The sequence below is a fragment of the Panicum virgatum genome, chromosome 9K, assembly GCF_016808335.1.
Source record: "Panicum virgatum strain AP13 chromosome 9K, P.virgatum_v5, whole genome shotgun sequence".
Lineage (NCBI taxonomy): Eukaryota > Viridiplantae > Streptophyta > Magnoliopsida > Poales > Poaceae > Panicum > Panicum virgatum.
In genome coordinates this window covers 11,009,570-11,023,453 of record NC_053144.1, presented here as the reverse complement: position 1 = coordinate 11,023,453, position 13,884 = coordinate 11,009,570, and the positions used below count along the sequence as shown (strand labels likewise).

Here is a 13,884-nt window from a genome sequence, read left to right as displayed (position 1 = left end):
TTAGATTTATCCTAAATCAAACTTAACTTAACCAAGGTTATAGAAAAATATAGTAACAACTATACTATCCATAACAACTATACTATCCAACATTCGCACTATCAACATATATTTCATGGTGGATACAATGAAATAAATTCAATTGTGTAATTGTTATTATTTATTTCTATAAATTTGGTCAAAATTTACCAAGTTTAACTTGGGGCAAACCTAATACGACATGTAAATAAAAACAGAGGGAGTGCAAAAATAACCTCAACCAACAGAAGCAAGGGCAACCCCACTCAAGAAAATTTCCAGAGGTGTGGCAACTTCAGTCAAATGAATCAATGGTTATCATATGGATGAATCTATCTCCATGCAGAGTAGTAACTAATACAACTGGACTCCAATCAACAACCAACAAATAAATAATAAGACTCAGTCCTATTAGCACCAAAAGGCAACTGCAAAGAACCAAAGGGAAGATGGGCAAAACTAGGACACCAGCACTCCAACTAATCTCTGTTCCACGATTAAATATGGTACAAAACAGGTGTCAGTTTAAGTTACCAAAATCTAGTGTGACATCAGAACATTTATAGTCCGTAATCATTTGGATGTCCATATACAAAAATGCCACAACTTGTCTGCGCACATTGGAGGCCATTAGCTTACTGGTGGCTGACTGAATAGCATCAGTATTCAACAATATAACTCATTCCCTCTTTTCTGGTTTCTGGACCTTGACATATGGCAAAAATCCAAGAAGATGGGTAATCCTTGGCTCCCACCCGCGTTGCTGAGCCCGACAGAACATTAGAAATGTGTTTGCATAGTATGAGTTAAGGCCCATGAGTACATGCCACCATGCATGCCCCTGCGGGTTGACATACCAATGCGAAAGCTTCTTACAGCAGATACGATCAACTAGCCAGCAGAGAGTTCCAAGGGTTAATGTAAGAACCCACAGCTTCGCAAGCCGCTTCGCAGCTACGTCTTTTGTCTGTATGTAGTACTTGTACATCCGAGGGATGCAGAGGAGGCAGAGGCCAATGTAATGCAACTTGAATACTACTTGGAACCGGGCAAAGAAATGAACTACCGCGAAGGCAGCACCATATAGGAAAAGGAATGTAGGCATAGTGCTCCTGTAATGCCAGTCCGGTGAATAGAGTACATACATATATAGAAGGATCTCCCACACCATCGGAGTCTCATCACTCTGTTGTAGGCTGGGAAACAAGAATCAACAAAGCAGAAGATTACCATAAAGAATCCATTGCATAAAAGAGTAAATGTGACATGGATTAAAGTACAAGATGTCTAAAAGGAGATTTTGTAAAAATATCCAAAAGTGTGCTAAAAGCGCAGTGCGTCAAAAAAAGTGATGACCAAGAATAGCTCAAAAATTGCAACCCTTCACATTCTTAGAAGTTAGGGTAACCCTTCACGTTCTTAAAAGGTAGGTTAAACCCTTCTGTTCGAGTATGGATTCTAGTCATAAAGGGCAAGGATCTAAATTTATGCACAAGTCCTAGTGTCAAATATGTTCCCATGTTGAGTCAAGTATATGGTGAAGATCAAGATTAGCTGTTGTTAGTGCTTTGCTGTCATACAAGTACTACAGTCAGTATGATCGCTTGACTAAAGCTGTCAGTTGACCCGCCACAACAGATAACTAGATTACCTTAAGCCTTCCACATGCAACTCGTGCTGAAGGTTGACTAAAAATACATATAAATACATAGAATGCAAGATCTTTCAACAAGTGTGCTAGGTGCATGCTGAGATTTATCACTGAATACCAGAAGGGCATTTACATCAGACATCATTTTGTGGATGACCATCGTAACAGGTGCCAATGATAGTTCAGCAAGTGCATCAATATATTGGCAGCAGTGGAACCATATGCACCAAAACATAAGAAAGATGTAACTGCAGGTTAGCAAACTATGCATTTCCGGCAGTTTCTCTAGAAATGGGCGTGCAAAGCATGTTTGGTGGCTCCAGGGAGTCATTTAACTTAGGCATAGATCAAGAAACATTCTCACAAAATGTACTCTAAGAATCCCAAAAGGAAACGATAAACAACAAAGCACAAGAAAAAAAATAAAGGATAAAAGAAACTGTAACATCTAAATAAATGAATATACGTTTACAGACCATCTGATCTTTGTTTACATGGCAAATTGAGACTTTTGGTCAGCAAAACTACACTCAGGATTTAGATAAATTAACTCCATCTTGAATTTTAATGCTAAAAGATCTGCACCATAAGTTGGCACAGTACTCTAGAGTGAGTATTGTTGTCAATCAAGAAAAGATCCAGAGAGAGCTTGTTCAGTGACAGAACTTTTGCAAGCACCTTTTTTGCACAAAAAAAAGATCGATGCAACCATCCTGAGCCCATTGGCCACAGCCTCAAATCATTTGGTGACTAAACTGGGATATGTGCATAACAAAAAGGGCAAGGTCGAACATGAGGCTGTTAGCAGGACCAACAATGCCATGTTCCATATCAACTGATGGCCCAACCCAACACGTTTGCGCTAAAATATATTTGCAGAATAAATTCTTAAATCAGTAGTTCCTTGGTGGTTTTGGCAGAATGTAAGTGGTTTTGTAAAGTTCACTCAAGTAGTTTACAAAACAAGTCTCGACATTCTAAAGTTCATCTACACATACCAGGTAAATACCTACAATCTGTGGCACTCCACAGTTATGAATCTTTACATAAACCCAAGAAGATAGATATCTTAGTAGCCAATCAACGATGGGACAGATTTTTTTTTAAAAAAAATTATGAACCACTGACACGAGCTCCACATGCTATGGATAAAAGCATCAAATCCAGAAGTAACAAATTACAAATCTCTTTATAACATCGTTTGTGCAGTTTTCTACAAAAAATGACTAGGGGGAGAAATGATGTCCAGCCAGCAAATGACCCTTTCCCAGAATGGCAACAGTTCAAGTCTTAATACAAAGATGAAAAAACATAGGTGATTTAATAACTCCAAAAGAAGGTTTAATATGGCAACCAAAACCAGAACACAATGCAAAGAGCCTATCTACAATGAGCCAAACTCAATCAAGGGCATTGGAGAAGAGAATAAACTCTCTTAACAATTTCTCAAGTAGCTACTCTGGTAATCGCAAGATTAGAAGTGTTCTTCAAGAAACATATACAACTTGTAAGAGGAAACTTACACGTGTTGCAAGGTGGCATGGAAAATCATACTCCCAATAGCAAGTATCATATTGGATATGTGCAGGACACTGAACCGTTTCTCAAAACCTTGGCGGAAAGCATTCACTAGTCCAATAAGCGCCAAAAGAACGCATGGGACATTAGAGATGGTATTATAGAATTCTGCAATATATGATGAGTGTGCATAGTTCTCCTCGCACAACTCGGTCGTTGATGTAACAGGACCCCAGAAGCTCGCTACCATTGAATCCGCCATTCTTAGCTCTTGATTTGCTACCCTAGTAACAGCTTGTGTCACCAGAGTTGGAGGTCAATATGGCTGGTGCTAAATCATGGGCGCACCGGAGAGAAGACCTGCAAAAATTATTTTGTTAGGCTTATTAGATCAATGTTATTGGATATCGATATACACTCCCAGCTCATCCCACCCCACGCTCAAGATGTCAGAAACAGTGCATCCAGCATACTAACAGTAGAGAAGCCAGTAATAGATCAAACAAAGGGCAAGATAAATCATGTACCCACAAGTCAGGTCTTCCAGCACCGCACTAAACTAAAGACACTCGCTGAAGCTGCCTCTCAAGAACAGGAAGTCCAAAGTCAACACTATCAACGGGCCACCCACAAGAACTAAACAACTTCGTTAGCAAGGACTAGAAGCAGGCTTACCAATCCCGTCGATACAACAGAACGACATGTAAGATTAAAACTCAGAACCAATTTTCCTCGACGCTCTCACTGTCTCACAACAGAACCCACCAGCTCCGTCAGATCACATGAGAACGCCGGTCCAACCCTCGAGGATCCCGATCCCCGGAGCCTACCTCCCCGCCCTACTGATCCCAACCGCATCCAGACCAAACCCCCCCGCACGCGCTCCGGGACAGATCTGCGGGAGCCGCAGCGGAAGGCGAATGATCAAACCAACACAGCACGGCGCAATTAGCGAACTACCGATCGCGGGACCCCCTTCCAGGATCCGGATCGCCCGCGGAACCGTCGACCGGAGGAACTCAACCCACCGGATCGGGGGGGCGCGGCCAGCCGGCGCGAGGAGGATCCGCGGCTAGGGTTTTGATCGCGCCGGCTCGGGGCAGGGAGGGAAGGAATCGGGAGGACGGCGGTTACCTCGGGCTGGGCTCGGACGGGCGCCCCTCGCTCGCTTGCTGGCGTGCTCGCTCGCTTGCTGCTAGGGCATGGGAGCGCGAGGGCCGAGGGGGAAGGCGGCGAGGCCCGTGGGGTGCTGGTACTTGCGTCGCGTCGCCCCGGGGTGGTTTGGCTCGATCGCTCATCGAATCTCTCTTTGGCTTCCCCTTCGCCTTTCTTTTTCTTTCATTTTTTGTCCTTTTTCCTTTTTTTTCCCTCTTTCTTTTTCCGGTTTCGATTTCGATGTCGAGGACCGGGACGTTGCAGGTGGTAGTACGCTGGTTGGAGTGACCCTGGCCCACACGTCGGTGGGACGCAGGGGCCACGGGAGGGTGTGGGGCCGTGGGGGTGGCGTTCAGCGGCCCGCTTTGTTGGTGCCCGCCGGTTGGGCCCACGGCGGCGTGGTCCATCCGCGGTGGACGGTGGGGTGGCGCGGGTTCCCTCGCAGCCTCACAGGTGGTACGAAACGGCGTGCGCGCCGCTGCTTTCACGCGGATCTGCCCGCGGCTGCACACGGGCCGACGCGGATGGCCCGTTGGCGTTTGGCACGGCCCTTATATTTGTCTTTCTGCAACGCAGAAATTCTGAACTCGTTTATGTTTTTCTTTCCTCATCAGAAACAGTAAACTGAACACATGAGCGCGCACCTTCTAGATGCCAACAGATTTTTTTTAAAAAAAAAAAGCAATGTCAACAGATCTTGATACGAAACCATCACATGCATTTTTTTTTTGAACCGGACCATCACATGCATCGATGGTCAAGTTGCCTAATGTGAGGGTCTACTTTTATACTCCAAGCTAAAACGAAGAAAAATTATATAATCACAACGTGGTGTTAGTTGGCAGTGCCATTTTCTGACAAACTAGACTCCGATAGCTCATTAATTTTCTACAGTACTCGTCACATCGAATTTTTTTGGCACATGCTAGAGTATTAAATGGAGTTGAAAAAAATAACAAATTACGTAGTCTAACTGATTAGCACGAGATGAATTTTTTAAGCCTAATTAATCTATGATTAAACATTATTTGTCAAGTAACAACAAAATGTGTTAAAGTACCAAAACCTAAACTTTTTCACCAACTAAACACACCCTAAGAAAGTTTTGTTGCTCAATGCCAATAAAGCAGACCATGCCAAGGTTTCGTGGGATTTTCTGCTACAAGTATGACTTGAGTTCCAGAGTGAATAGTTTTTTTAGGAGAGAGTTCAGAGTGAATAGTTTTGTGTTTAAAATTCAGATTGATTAGGTCTAGGTCTTGAATGATATACCTTTGTTGATACGATTCAATTAAAACCCAAACTTTCTTATTCCGATGATGAATTTTGAGTCAAGTGAAGTATGAGATTATGTGTTGAAATTGTGACACGCCAGCTGATACTGAAAGTAGCCGTTTATAGTTTTGCGTGTTGGCGTTTTGGAAGATGTCTTGGCCGCGCTGGTGATGGGCTATGGGGAATAGATGCAACGGATCGGATTACTCACCCATAAGTGCCGCTTTTTGAGATCTTGATTAATAAAATTTTCATAAAATTCTATAAAATGCTTGCTTGCCTCTAGCATGTATGCTACTTCAATCAAGTCCAAGTGTTGTACAAGGGCAACTCGGTTGAGACAGATGATGAAGCTTGGCAGCTTGCTAGGGGGGCAAGTGCTCCTACCTCTTCGTGCACCCTCGTGCTATTTCCTTCGACTTACCCTTAAAAAAATGGCGAACTATACAGTATCGCTTGTTTCTCACTTTTCTCCTTTTTGTTTTTATTCTCAGGTTCAATTTTCTGCAGAATTTGTTTTTATTTTCCCCACTTATTTTTATTTCCAGTTTCCACGTTCTATATCTGGTCCCTTCCTATTTTTCAGTATATACACCGTTGTACTGAATTTGAAATTGGTACAATTCTGTAATTTTCTTACAAAAATAATCATGCTTACATTCAAGAGCACTGGAGAGTGGAGATGTTCTTAGAATGCCTCGACTTCCTCACGGCGAAGTAACTGAATCACACAAGATCATTGCCGTGATGACAGTTTACTAAGTTTAGCAAACGCATGCACAGAAGCAAAACCAGCACATCTGCGTTCCTCGATCTATACCGCAACAGAGCCATCCTACAAGTTCTGCTCATCTTCCCAGAATCCCGGGAGACAAACGGGCACTCTGAAAGTTCAGGTGTTGACGGTTTGGAGACTGAACAGATCCCAACATTAACAAAACTCACGAAATTATTCAGAAGAGACATTACATTCACCAATGCTTTCCATGACAGAGAAGAGCATACCACGCTGATGCACAGCACATATATCCAACCCCAGTGCCCAGCAGCCACACTAGCCATCGATCGAGCTAGAGCGTTTCCTCCCAGTCCCAGACACACATGCTCCCGACACCTCCCTTATTCCCCCTAGCTACTTATTCACAGCTCCGAACTGAAGCGATGAGGAACACAGACACGCACCGGTAGTAGCCCGGCACCCAGCACGAACACACTAGACCACAGGTGACAAGCGAACACACTAGCTCGGTCGGGGAGATCGACGAGCAATCCTGGACAGCACCAACGTACACGGGCATTCCACTACGTACCCTGCTGTGTCCGCGTAGTGGTAGCACCGTGCACTGGCCAGCTCGTTCACGAGGACGCCCTGCCGCCGCCCGCGCCGGCGCCGCCCCCGGCGGCCTCCTGCGCCCTGCTCTGGATGGCGTGCCCGGCCTGCGCGGTCTTGTGGCCCGCGTGCGCCGCGGCCTCCGCCATCCTGCGGCGCGCCTCCTCCACGTAGTCCGGGTAGTCCGGGGTGCGCTGGAACGCCTGCCGCGCCGTGTTGGCGAGGCACGTGAGCGAGGAGAGCCCGCCCAGACCCAGCGCGCCCGACGTGAGGAACCCCGTCACCGCCATCCCGATGAGCAGCGCGGCGGGGACGAGCACGGGGCTGGAGATCAGGAACACGGGGGTCGCCACGGCGAGCCCCACCACGGAGGCCGCCAGCGCGAGGCCCGACAGCACCAGCAGCAGCCCGCCGAGCGGGAACAGCGTCGCCACCGTCAGCGCCTGCGACGCCGTGGGGCCCTTGTCGTGGATCATGCCCTTCACCTGCTCCCCCACCGGCCGGCCGCCGCCGCCGCCCTGCTGGCCGGTGTGGGTGCCGCCGTAGATGCCGCCGCGCGCGTCGCGATCCGCCATTATATTGCTAGCCGGTGGAGTGCACGACCCTCGACGGATCAACGAGAGCCTTGCGGGGAAGAACTGGCAAGCGGAGGAGTGAAGTGGGGACTGGGGAGGCCCCGGGCCGAGGCCGCCGTATATAGGTGGCGAGAGCGGCGACACGTAGGGGAGGGGAGGGGGTGCGTGGCAGCGGTGGAGGCCTGCATGGAGAACACCGGTCGAGGGGGCTGACACAGCACGCCGCGCGCGGAGCCCCTGGCTGTCAGGTTCACGAGGGGCGTGTCGTGTGCGTGCGTGCGTGCCAGCGCAAGGGGGTGTGCATGTGTGGAGATGTGCGTGGACAGCGTCGGACAGCAGACGGTGATCAAGTCGGCTAGCGAGTGCCTGGTGTGGACAAGTGGGTTTTGTATTTGAATTCATATTTTCATTCACTGCAAGTTTGGTAGAGTTACAGGAGCAGATACACACATACGGCTCCCTTCCAGTCTGAAGAGTTATATGGTTTTGCTGCGCTGCTATGTGGAATCTAGTTTGCAACATTTTCATCTAACCTATTGAGATTTTGCTGTAATGGACTGTAAAATTATGCTTATAATTTTGAAAGAAACAGTGCCCTTGAAAAGTCATAGTAATGGCGGGCTTTATTTCTCTTTTTAAAAGGAACTCTCACTGAAATGATACATGAATTTTTTGTGTATTTGTCAGTAGGGGGCTAGTATGTTTTCTAATCAAAGTATTTCTACATTAAAAAACTCGGCCGGGTGAGGAAAGACTGCCCCACCGGTATTAACTTAAGAAGAAGCATCGGCTTCCCCGACCGAAAAAATTCCCGAACCCTGACCCCGCCCTGACACTGGGAGACGTAACCCCTGGGAACTGTGCCTGGGCCGTAACCCCTGGGAACTGTGACTGGGCCATGTAAGGGTCCTCAGGCCGACCTGGGCCGTGTCATAACCAGTGCTTTGGCACATGGGGCCAGCGAGGGAATTTTTTTACCCTCAGCCTGAAATTCGCTCCCACGGGAAGTCAAACTCAGGACCTGAGGGGTGCCGCCGGAGTGACTAACCAACTGGGCTAGCATTTCTACATCATTATACTATCATCGATCACTATTGTACATTGTCAGTGACATGTGTGGCAGTGATTGTTATCCATTGTTGATCAATCTCTACTTTTATCTAAGAAACGAGATCTGATTTAATCTTGAATTTTTGAATAAATATGTGCCACGGCCTCATATCATACATAGGTAACATGTTACGAGGATATTGAAACGTTTCCACTTGAAAGAGGTAGGCGTTGTTTGGTTTTTACAGTTTAAATCATAAGTTCTGCCACATCGCATATTTAAACATCAATTATGAGTACTAAATATAGAATTATTACAAAAATAATTTAATCAGTCGTGACTTAATCACGAGACGAATCTATTAAGCCTAATTAGTTCATAATTTGACCACTAATTACTACAGTAACCATCTACTAATCGTGCATTAATTATACTTAATAGATTCATCTAGAGCTACAATTAATTTTATATTAAGTTGGTATCCGAATATTCGAATTGACATTCGAATATAATTTGAATATTCGATGTGGTAGCTGATGTGATAGCTACTTAAAAAAACGAGACCTTAACATAGCCTTGGTGTCTGGTGACGACGCCCATTGCTCACAAGAGCGGCAGGATGAAGTCAAGCCATGTCATATTGTTTTTCTAGGTTGTGTCGGTTGCATTGGAAAAGAAAACAACACGTCACTACTCAAAATTGCTATTTAATAACTGAGCCGGGAGGAGTGGCATGGAAAAGATGTCATCATATACTCAAAATTGTTGATAGATGACTGGATATAGATTTAAGATGGCCAATCTTCATTCATTTCGGCCGTCTCATAGACAAACAGGTGGTGTGCACAGCGTCATGCCGGCAGCTCATGTGGACAATTGATGCAGAGTTCAAACTACAATGCAGTGAAAATGCTGGAATGCTTTCGCTGGGATGTGGCCAACATGCCAGAAACTGAACACTTACGCTGGAACAATATTTCTACAATTCTGCCAGACTGAGCTCAATGGAGCACAAATACAAGGAGAAAATAAGGATGGTTATGTAGTGATAAATTATGTACAAACATGTTTCCGAAGGATCAATCATGAGTTGACTGTTGACCCCAGCAGGTCCACAGAAGAATTTACCAAAATTTGCAGTTGCCTTCACAACTGAACATTTTTTTTATGGAAATTCACAACTGAACATTAGTTAAGCAAGCTCCGGCCGTCAAGGTAGCTAAGAGTTCTCGGAATCAGCTACTTGTCAGGTGGTGTCAAGACTCAGGAAGCGCTACTGGCAAAGTAGTCCCGGATCGTTCTCCGTTTCAAGGATGGTGGCGGGCTCAGAACCGACGAGGGACTGTTCAGCTGAGCCTCTGGACTCTTCCTTGTGTCAAGGGCCTCCTCCTGGAACAATGCAAAGCCTCTCTTCTTTGCAGACTCAGGGGTGCCAAAGTCCAGCACTCTGGGCTGGAGGGGAGAGTGGGAGCCACTTGGCGATTTGCCATCAGAGCTGGTGCAGGCAATGGTGTCCCATGATGTGGTAACTCGCTCATGGGTGGTAGATCTTCGATACTCAGTGTTTGGTGCGGTTATCCGCTTACGGATCGCTGTTGGTGAGCTTACTGTGGTGCAGTCCATTTTCTTGATACTCCACACGCGAACCTGATACATAGTATACAGAATTGTCAGATGTTCCGATTCATTTCATATGGTGCTATGTGTCCCTTTGCTCACAAAATGTAGGTTGTCTAATCTACAACATATTTTCACAAACATATATAGGGGAATAAATGGAGTCATCTTCAGTAGTACATGCAAAAAAAAAAAAGATTGCAGATCTAACGAACTACTCAGTACTCACCGTAGAATCATCAGAAGATGTTGCTATCATTCCAACCTCTGAAGCACACCTGAAAAACAGTAAGTTCATATTGAAACATGAGGACTGGATTGCCAATAAGGTCTGCAGAAGTCTTCATGTTTCACGTTTGTATATCATACCAGTCAACTGAAGTTGCTTCACCTTCATGGCCTTTCAGAACTATAGGGTCATTTTCAGGTTGATCCACCTATGTCAATGGAGAAGAATCAGCATGCATGTAACACATTGAATGTAAGAAAGCATTTGATGAGCATGCAACCAGTACCTGCCACACGTATACATTTCCATCACTTGAACCACCAAGAATGTGATTTCCATCAGGACTAATAGCAGACTGCATGATGCAAAAATTAGGTGTTACAAAACTCATTACGAAATTAAAATTTGGAGGTTTTTTTCTATTTAAAGGATGTCAAAGCCAGATAATTACTCACTGACCTTGACAAAGAAAGACTATTTTGCTGCCAGTGTAAACCTTTACTGGGCCCTTGTTCACATGGAGCACACTGTACAAATAGATTCTGAAAGAAAATGTACCACAGCAAAATCAGTCATCATCAGTGACATGAAAACTATGTAGGTGAATATGATGGAGAGGGTCTAATTTTTACCTGTTATCCATACATGATGCAGCAATGTATGCACCATATGAGTCTTGAGATAGGCAAGAGATGCCATGTTTCACCCCCTCCTTCTGAAACAAAGAACCAGCAAGTCTGATCAGAGACTGTCAGATTCATTGAGATAAGGAAACATGCCAATCTGTAGTTATTGCTTGAAATTGACATATACAGTTACACTCCGAAGCGCTCAATTTCATTGCTCATGTGGCACTAGTATATCATTCTTTTCTTTTTTGAAAAAAATATTAGGTGACCATTCTTTCTAGTGAGTAGAGATGTTTACCAAAGGTTGCCCCCCTGCTTGAGAATTTTTGTTAGAGACTGGCACTTTCAGGTTCCGTGTATCCCATATTTTCACAACACTGGCAAGCATTTACAAAGGCTCACGATTAGTATTGTAGAAACACCAAGACATCAATTCTCTATGAAATAAAGATTTTCAAGCAATGGAATTGTTGGTAATCAGTTTCACAGTAATATAAAAAATACAATACAAGCCAAGCCAAATAACAGCTGTGAATCTGGGTGATAAATTACAAACCCAGAATAAGATGGAAGAGAGACTTACTTGTCTGCAGCTCCAGATGTAGCAATAGAAACATCATCTTTCAGATAAAGAACTGATGTGATACTTGTTGAAGCCGCCTAAATGTCACCAATATCAGCAAATGTGAGAAGAGAATGTACAATCATCCCAAGCAAAATCCATATCACGTAGATTTAGTACCTTTGCCCGGGACCTTGTTCGACTCCTCTGGACAGGGCTGTGGGCTTCTCTGACAACAGCAGAAGACCTAACATGTCACACATTTCAGGGAATCACGTTAGTTGTTACATCGCTACAGATATTTGTGCTCATTGTAAATTTGTAATTGACAGGAAGCACTTAGTAGCGATAGCGGATAAGACAACATACACGAGGCATGTTTCACCATGGCTATTTGGAGATTTAGGGTCGCATCTTAAATCCCAAAGGGCAAACGAACCATCCCTTGAACCGGAAACAATAAGCTCTGCAGAGAAAATAAACTACTTAAGCAATAGTTTGTGGCCAGCCTTTGCGAATTAAACGTTAAGATTAAATGGAATTGATTCAGCGATTCAGGCAAGACAACACTCCACTAACCAGGATTTGAGGAATGGCATGAAAGTGACTTCACGCTTCCAGTGTGTCCTGACAAGACACCAATGCATTTCCTGTTCCCCACACTCCATATCTTGACCTGATACAGAAAATTCATCGTAAGATTTTACAGAAGGCAAATAATCCATAGGCACCATGATAGAGTGCTAAACAAACTGTTTCGATCGTTGCTAATGTTGCATTACTTACAGTTTGATCACCTGATGCAGTCAGTATTTGGGATCCCTCCTGCATAAGTGACACATACAGATTGCAACTTAGTCAGAAGCGTACGAATACATACAACATACTTAGCCTAAGGATTAGCTTTTATGCGAGATTTCGTTGGGCTTTGGACCATTGCAAGTGAAGTTACCTTGATCCAGCACACGTCAAAGATTGCATTGTTGTGGGCAACCCAATCGGAGACTCTCGTCTCGGCTGCAAGAAGAGCACGACGTCAGATTGGATTGGAATAAATTGCTCAAGGCACCAGAAGTAACTAGGCATATAGTCCGCACATTTACGCGGCTAGTATTGAAAATTCAAAAAAATGCATATCGTTGTATCCTTACTTAAAGGTTATACTATTTTTTTAACATACATCATCCTGTTCATTATCGTAAATTATGTCTTATTGTTGATTAAAACAATTCAACTATGATCTACCTATAATAACAATTTGATTTGTTGAGCTTTAATAATATTATGCAGATAATTATTCTTATTTTCATTTTATTTTGATTGATTGTTGTTAGCTTTAGTTTTTATTAATAGTATATATTTATAACTGATACATAGCTAAATGGTATTTTATATTTAATTTTTCATAATGGCACTGGTGGGTGATTTTTAATTAGACACGGGTGTATTTTATGCTAATTTTTATCGTAATGGCAGTGGTGGGTAATTTTTATTTTTTTATTTTCTCCGATTAACATGGAAATTTCAATGACTTGAGAGCAAACGTGGAGGCTCCGTTTTAGGGGCAGAGCCAGAATGGTAATTTTTTCATTGTTAGGGGAGACCAACCATACAAATTTATATAAAAATTTAAATTTATAGTGTAAATTTGGGGATCATAGGGGGCCAGGCCCCTGCCCGCCCCCCTGTCTCCGCCCCTACTCCGTTTGTTGGCCAAATAATAAGATAATAAATCCCCAACATATCCAAATCTTAGAACAAATTGTGGGGAGGGTGGAGCGCGACGGGTTCCGAACCTACCTGACTTCTCTAGGGACGAGGAGCTGGACGGGAGGCGCCGCCGGCTGTCGTAGAGGCCAACGTATCCGTCTTCGTCGGCGACAGCCAGGAGGTTAGAGGTCTGAGCAGTCTGAACAAATGGCACAGTTCGTCACAGCTGGAACATTTGATTCTGCAAAGCACGCGAAATGGAGGATAATCCCGGGATCCGAACCTTGCCGAAGGAGATGGCGAAGGGGATGGCGGGGTCGCCGGAGTGCTCGACGGAGATGACCCCGCCGCCGCGTCCGCCGGGGTCGGAGGAGAGGTCGGCGAGGTAGGGGAGCCGCACCGCGGCGCGGGAGGAGGATCCCCCGGCGCCGCCGAGCTCCCGGCCCCTGAGGCCGCCGAAGAAGGTGGGGGAGAGGCGCCGCCGCGACATCGCCATGAGAGAGAGAGAGAGAGAGAGAGAGAGAGAGAGAGAGAGAGAAAGAGGAGACGGGGGAGAGGAAATGG

General features: G+C 44.9%; 2 protein-coding genes and 1 pseudogene across 2 annotated transcripts; all 3 read right to left on the bottom strand.

The window, feature by feature from the left end:
- Positions 1-309: 309 nt before the first annotated feature.
- On the bottom strand, positions 310-4,550 carry LOC120650097 (alkaline ceramidase-like). The gene is made up of 3 exons (XM_039927116.1): positions 4,322-4,550; positions 3,193-3,547; positions 310-1,214 (listed from the first exon to the last, which is right to left on the bottom strand). The coding sequence occupies exons 2-3, from the start codon at positions 3,447-3,449 to the stop codon at positions 698-700; spliced, it is 774 nt and encodes a 257-aa protein (XP_039783050.1). The 5' UTR covers positions 3,450-3,547; positions 4,322-4,550; the 3' UTR covers positions 310-697.
- A 1,998-nt stretch (positions 4,551-6,548) lies between these two features.
- On the bottom strand, positions 6,549-7,600 carry LOC120650096 (oleosin Zm-II-like). The gene has a single exon (XM_039927115.1). It carries the CDS (start codon positions 7,520-7,522, stop codon positions 6,974-6,976), a length of 549 nt encoding a protein of 182 aa, XP_039783049.1. The 5' UTR covers positions 7,523-7,600; the 3' UTR covers positions 6,549-6,973.
- A 1,900-nt stretch (positions 7,601-9,500) lies between these two features.
- On the bottom strand, positions 9,501-13,871 carry LOC120650095 (annotated as a pseudogene).
- Between the last annotated feature and the right edge of the window lie 13 nt (positions 13,872-13,884).

Excerpts from the sequence above, each read along its gene's own strand:
- LOC120650097 (XM_039927116.1), bottom strand. The coding sequence starts at position 3,449 with ATGGCGGATTCAATGGTAGCGAGCTTCTGGGGTCCTGTTACATCAACG. Across the intron at positions 1,215-3,192 it reads CATGCCACCTTGCAACACGT|CCTACAACAGAGTGATGAGA; the intron begins GTAAGTTTCCTC and ends CTTGTTTCCCAG.
- LOC120650096 (XM_039927115.1), bottom strand. The coding sequence starts at position 7,522 with ATGGCGGATCGCGACGCGCGCGGCGGCATCTACGGCGGCACCCACACC.